Raw genomic sequence first — 6,000 nt, forward strand, 5'->3', positions numbered from 1 at the left:
AGCAAAAAAGAGTTATACCTACACTCATATTGCAAGGTGTTCCGTTAGGTGGTGGTATATTCTTATTTCACAGTATTTTATGATAACGCGTTCCTCAATCCAAAATAGGGGCTGTGGGTGGCCTAACAGTTACAAACAAAGACCAAGAAGCCAATTTCTTTGTAGTTCCAGGTGTTGTGTGTACTACCCAGGCGGAAACTGAAACAGTTTCACGTGGAAGAAGGCTAACATTAACTGGGAAAGTGATCATATCAGAAGCGTTACGATCGCAGACAAAGTTGGGTTATAGGACTTTGCATGTGTTCTAAAACAAATGTATTTCTCTAACGTTTTTTTCTTTACTTTTAAGTATCGAAATCCCTGTACGTCTACACAGCAGTCGTAATTCCAAATTATCTAACTGGATTTCCCGGTTCATCGATCACTTGATTGTTTGGTTTGTTTATAGGCCACTGTCACATGGCAGAAGAACTGGTGAGCATTGTCAGACTAAAAATACTTTCATTTTGGGGGAAATTTTGCGAATGTCCGGCGCTACCGGATGGACAGGAAGTGTTAACCCTTTTTGCGAACACCTGGTGTCATTACTGATCTGAAGTGAACCAATTATATAGTTTTCACAGCAATTTTCCCTTTATACCAACAATATTCATAGGTAATAAAGACTGGGTATTCTTTTGTACTGACGTTATATATTCAATCTAAGTTGCTTGGACTGTCATTCATCCCGGGTCTTGATTCTCTTTTCAAAAGGACCAAATCTTACTCCACTCTGGTGTAAACAGGCAGGAACACTATAGGGTGGGGCAGTCTAACAAACAACACATTTGCACATTCTCATTCTACCATTTTGACACAATCACCGCATTCCCATTTTTCCTTATAAAGAATATTAAGCGAACATACCCCTGTCTTGCGAAATCTGTCAGCAGTCCCATCAATGTATGTGCCAGCTTCTTTTCGGATTGGTCTGGATCTGTTGTACCGTTGGGGAACGCCTTTGCCATAGCAGAGAGGTAGGCTTTGTTGAGACCAAACGTGTACATGAGGTCTTCACCATGATCCATCCCCTTGCCATGACCAATGATGAAGGATGGGATGTGGTCAAACACATACATGTAGGTCTTTTTCCCCGTTTTCAAGCTGCTGGTCAGCTTTGAATGCGCCCTGGCAAAGAGCGTCGCTGGGGCAACCATTCCAGCATCACCAAGAGTGTTCATTACTGCCTGAAGAGTAACGGTATGGCTTTGGGAGGGGGCATACACCTCAGCCACGGCCTGTGTCATGTCAGAAGAGGATGTTCCGAAATATAGCTGTAGAATCTCTGGGATGAAGGTGTTTCTGTAGAATCGATTGTTCTCAACTGATGAGGATAATGACGAGTGGAACTGTTTATCAGCTGCTTTTGCAACTATTTGAATCAGTCCACCTTCACTGCTTACCACCGACACCATGCAGTCCAGATTTTGAAGTCCTACCTGCTTTAAATAACCTGGGGAGTTCATTAGCGCCAGAGGATCGTCCTTGACAAACACCCCATCAATAGTAGGTACAAAATAGAACTCGGTTAATGCTGTGACGGGTTCATTTCCCATTGGCCATGATGCTGCAACCAATTTCTTGGCAGGAATACTCCTAAGACAGGCGAGCATTGATGCCGGGTCGCTCTGGGAGGAACAGTTAAGCTTATGAGCCAGTTGTCGTGCATATTTCAGAGGGTTCCTTGTGTGAGCCCATGAGGACGAGGCAGACCCGCTCTGCATGATTGTCCTTTGGAACAAACCCTTTGACCCTGTGTACAAGGCCTGGAATGCCACACTAGCGGATCCTGCAGATTCTCCCATGAGGGTAATGCTGTTGATGTCCCCGCCAAAAGATGCAATATTCTTCTTAACCCATTGCAGAGCAAGATGTTGGTCCCAGAGGCCATAGTTTCCGGCTGACACGTGGTCCTTTGTGCTGAAGAACCCAAGTGGCCCCAAGCGATATTGGATGGTCACCACTATTACCTGACCATAGGCAACGATCGATGAAGGATCAAAGGTGAAAGCATCCCCGCCAATGAATCCCCCTCCATGTATCCAGACAATTACAGGTATGTTACTGGTTTCCGTAATTGAGGCTGGAGTGAATACATTCAGTGTTAAGCAATCCTCCTTTCCAGTGACACCATATCCAACAGTCAACTTGAGAGTTTGGAGGCATGCTGGACCATAACTGTTGGCTTTGAAGGTGTAGTTAAACCCAGGATGTGGCTGTGGTCGCTTGAACCGTTTGCTCCCTGTAGGAGGAACTGCAAAGGGGATTCCTAAGAATGCATGGTAAGGTGTCCAGTCCTCGGTGACGTTCGTGGTCCCCTCAACTATACCCCAAGGGGTGTCGACGATGGGTTGAGCGTTGAGGTATTGCAAGGTAAACAACAAGATGAGTGCCCCGATGAGAACCATTGTGTTGTTTTGAAGAACGACCATACTCTTGAAGCTTAAAAGCTTATTTTATGTAACAGTCACGTGTGTTGTGCAATCGCAATGGCAGTATAAATAGCTTTCATGCAAGATACCCTAGTTACCTCTTCCTTATCTGACATGAAAAATCGACCAGACACTTTCAACATTAGAAATGTTCACAAATGATAGTCAGGTTGGATTCAAGCCGCTTTGATGCCTTTTTAAGAATCCGCTGTTATTTTCATCACTCGAACTGCAAAGGCCCTGTCCGCTCGTCCCAAGAACTAATTAGACTAGACGCTGATTAGCTGATGAAGCGCTTCGAACAAAACCCAGGAGAGGCACAACAGGAACAACTGCTTGCTAACAATTCTGACCACATGATCGCCTGAACAAGATTCGATTATTTTCACTCCATAAACATTCACATAGTATTATCGCAAAGTGCGACATTAAACAAAAACAACCAATATGTTCTTCGTTCTTAGCCCCGTTCCACAAGACCGCCTTAGCGTCATGAATTTTCGACTCTGTTGTGAATATTTGTTAAAACATAGACGTCATGGTCATCTTGACACTTCTTTTTGACTTTGTGAAACATGATTTATGTGCCCAGTTCTATTCTAAGCCTCAATACTATAAGTATTACCTAGGGGAAATGGAGACATTTCTCATGGAATAGGCCGCCTGACTGCGATCATATCAAAGAAGTGTGGGGAATTGATCAGGGCCAGTCTTAAAAGACCAATGTTTCTTAGTAATTTCTGGCCCATAGTTGATTATGACTTCATCACACAACAGTTACAAACAAAATATTTTGGAGTTTTCATTTGTTCACCCAGAGGTTCTTCTAAACAATATTTGAGATACCTAATGTCCCTGTAAATCTGGAGCAGACCAATGATTGGTCACTGTTATCATGAGAACGCTTTTGCCCCATTCTTTGTTGAGCAAAGGTGTATGGCCGCTCATAAAGGATGGGATGTGGTCAAACACATACATGTAGGCCTTCTTCCCTGTTTTCAAGCTGCTGCTCAGCTTTGCATGTGCCCTCGCAAAGAGTGTCACGGGGGCCACAATTCCAGCAACACCAAGAGTGTTCATTACTGCCTGAAGATTAACGGTATGGCTTTGAGAGGGGACATACACCTTAGCCACGGCCTGTGTCATGTCAGAGGAGGATGTTCCAAAATAAACCTGCAGAACTTCTGGGATGAAGGTTTTCCTGTAGAATGCCTTGTTCTGAACCGATGAGGGTAATGACGAGTGAAACTGTTTATCAGCTGAATTTGCAAGGCCTTTAAAGATTCCTCCTTCATTGCTTACCACCGACACCATACAGTCCAGATTTTGAAGTCCTACGTGCTTCAGGTAAGTTTGGGAGTTCATTAGAACCAGTGGATCGTCTTTGACAAATACCCCATCAACAGTAGGTACAAAATAGAACTAGGCTAATGCTGTGACGGGTTCATTTCCCATTGGCCATGAAGCTGCAGTCAACTTCTTGGCAGACACGGTCCTCAGACAGGCGATCATGGATGCGGAATCGCTCTGGGAGGAACAGTTTACTTTATGAGCCAGTTGTCGTGCACATTTCAGAGGGTTCCTTGTGTGAGCCCATGAGGACGAGGCAGACCCGCTCTGCATGACAATCCTCTGAAACAAACCCGATTGCCGACAATCTGATGTTGCAGTCGTTGCACAGCTGCCGATAATTTCATGGTGCAGTCGTTGCACAACTGCCGGTAATCTGAAGCTGCATTCGTTGCACAGCTGCCGGTAATCTTAAGCTGCAGTCGTTGCACAGCTGCCGGTAATCTGAAGCTGCAGTCGCTGCACAGCTGCCGGTAATTATAATCTGAAGCTGCAGTTGTTGCACAGCTGCCGGTAATCTCAAATTGCAGTCGTTGCACAGCGGCCGGTAATCTGAAGCTGCAGTCATTGCAAAGCTGCTGGTAATCTGAAGCTGCAGTCGTTGCACAGCTGCCGGTAAACTGACGCTGCATTCGTTGCACAGCTGCCGGTAATCTGAAGCTGCAGTCGTTGCACAGCTGCCGGTAATCTGAAGCTGCAGTCGCTGCACAGCTGCCGGTAATTATAATCTGAAGCTGCAGTTGTTGCACAGCTGCCGGTAATCTCAAATTGCAGTCGTTGCACAGCGGCCGGTAATCTGAAGCTGCAGTCATTGCAAAGCTGCTGGTAATCTGAAGCTGCAGTCGTTGCACAGCTGCCGGTAAACTGACGCTGCAGTCGTTGCACAGCTGCCGGTAAACTGACGCTGCAGTCGTTGCACAGCTGCCGGTAATCTGAAGCTGCAGTCATTGCACAGCTGCCGGTAGTCTGAAGCTGCAGTCGTTGCACAGCTGCCGGTAAACTGACGCTGCAGTCGTTGCACAGCTGCCGGTAATCTGAAGCTGCAGTCGTTGCACAGCTGCCGGTAAACTGAAGCTGCAGTCGTTGCACAGCTTCCGATAATCTGAAGCTGCAGTCGTTGCACAGCTGCAGGTAATCTGAAGCTGCTGTCGTTGCACAGCTGCCGGTAATCTGAAGCTGCAGTCGTTGCACAGCTACCGATAACTTCATGTTGCAGTCGTTGACAACTGCCAATTATCTGAATCCGCAGTAGCTGCACAGCTGCCGATTATCTGATATGGCGGCTTCTTCACAGTGTGATGGGAGAGGCATGTCGGCGGAACTGCATAGGGGATTTCTAAGACTGCATCGCAGAATGTTCCAGACACTTGGTGCGATTCACATTTTTACAAATGATGTAACATTACAAGACTTTTTCATACTCACACCTGTCTTTGAAATGAATACACAGTTATAGTACTTGTGTATGTTTAAGGAGTTCATATTTAGAATGCTGGGTCATCGAGATAGCCTAATGGTGAAAGCGTTTGCTTGTCAAGCTGAAGACCAGGGATCTTGGGTCCATAGTGCCTTTTTCTGATGTCCCCATTTCAGAGCCGCGTAAATCCAAATTCACTCACTTTCAGAATGTAGAATCCTCAAGTCGGGTAAACAAACCAGGGCTCTTGACAGAAGCTAATCTTGGTTCGAATCAAAGCCTAACGGTTCCTGGAATCTGAGGCAGAGAATACTGCGATGTATTAGGATAGCTGCCAACCGCGTTAAGCAAATCAGTCCTTAGGGAATATTTATCAGCTGTGCCATGGGTGTCTGCCCAAATTCAGATGGTTTGGTTTGTTGTGTAACGCCGCAATCAGTAATATTCCAGTAATATGGTTTCAGTCTGTAAATAATCGAGTCCGGACCAGACAGTCCAGTGGTCAACAGCATGAGCATTGATCTACCCAACTGGGAAACGATGACATAAGTCAACCAATTCAGCGAGCCTGACCTCCCGATCCCGTTAGTCACCTCTTACGACAAGCGTGGGTTGCTGAAGACCAGTTCTAAACCGGATCTTCACCGGACTAAAACTCAACTCATATGAGCGCCGATGAGATTAGATATATGAACTGTCTACAATAATATCTGCTCCTGACGGCTTTTACATTTGTAACTCAATTAAACATTTAAATACAAA

General features: G+C 45.6%; 1 protein-coding gene across 1 annotated transcript; it reads right to left on the reverse strand.

Moving 5' to 3' along the window:
* Window positions 1-842: 842 nt before the first annotated feature.
* On the reverse strand, window positions 843-2,447 carry LOC124287092 (cholinesterase 2-like). Its single transcript, XM_046723571.1, has one exon. It carries the CDS (start codon window positions 2,445-2,447, stop codon window positions 843-845), a length of 1,605 nt encoding a protein of 534 aa, XP_046579527.1.
* Window positions 2,448-6,000: the final 3,553 nt, after the last annotated feature.

Source organism: Haliotis rubra, unplaced genomic scaffold (assembly GCF_003918875.1).
Source record: "Haliotis rubra isolate DU_JTF1 unplaced genomic scaffold, ASM391887v1 Scf4, whole genome shotgun sequence".
Lineage (NCBI taxonomy): Eukaryota > Metazoa > Mollusca > Gastropoda > Lepetellida > Haliotidae > Haliotis > Haliotis rubra.

Bases quoted from the DNA above. Each gene is read 5' to 3' on its own strand.
- LOC124287092 (XM_046723571.1), bottom strand. From the start codon at position 2,447: ATGGTTCTCATCGGGGCACTCATCTTGTTGTTTACCTTGCAATACCTC.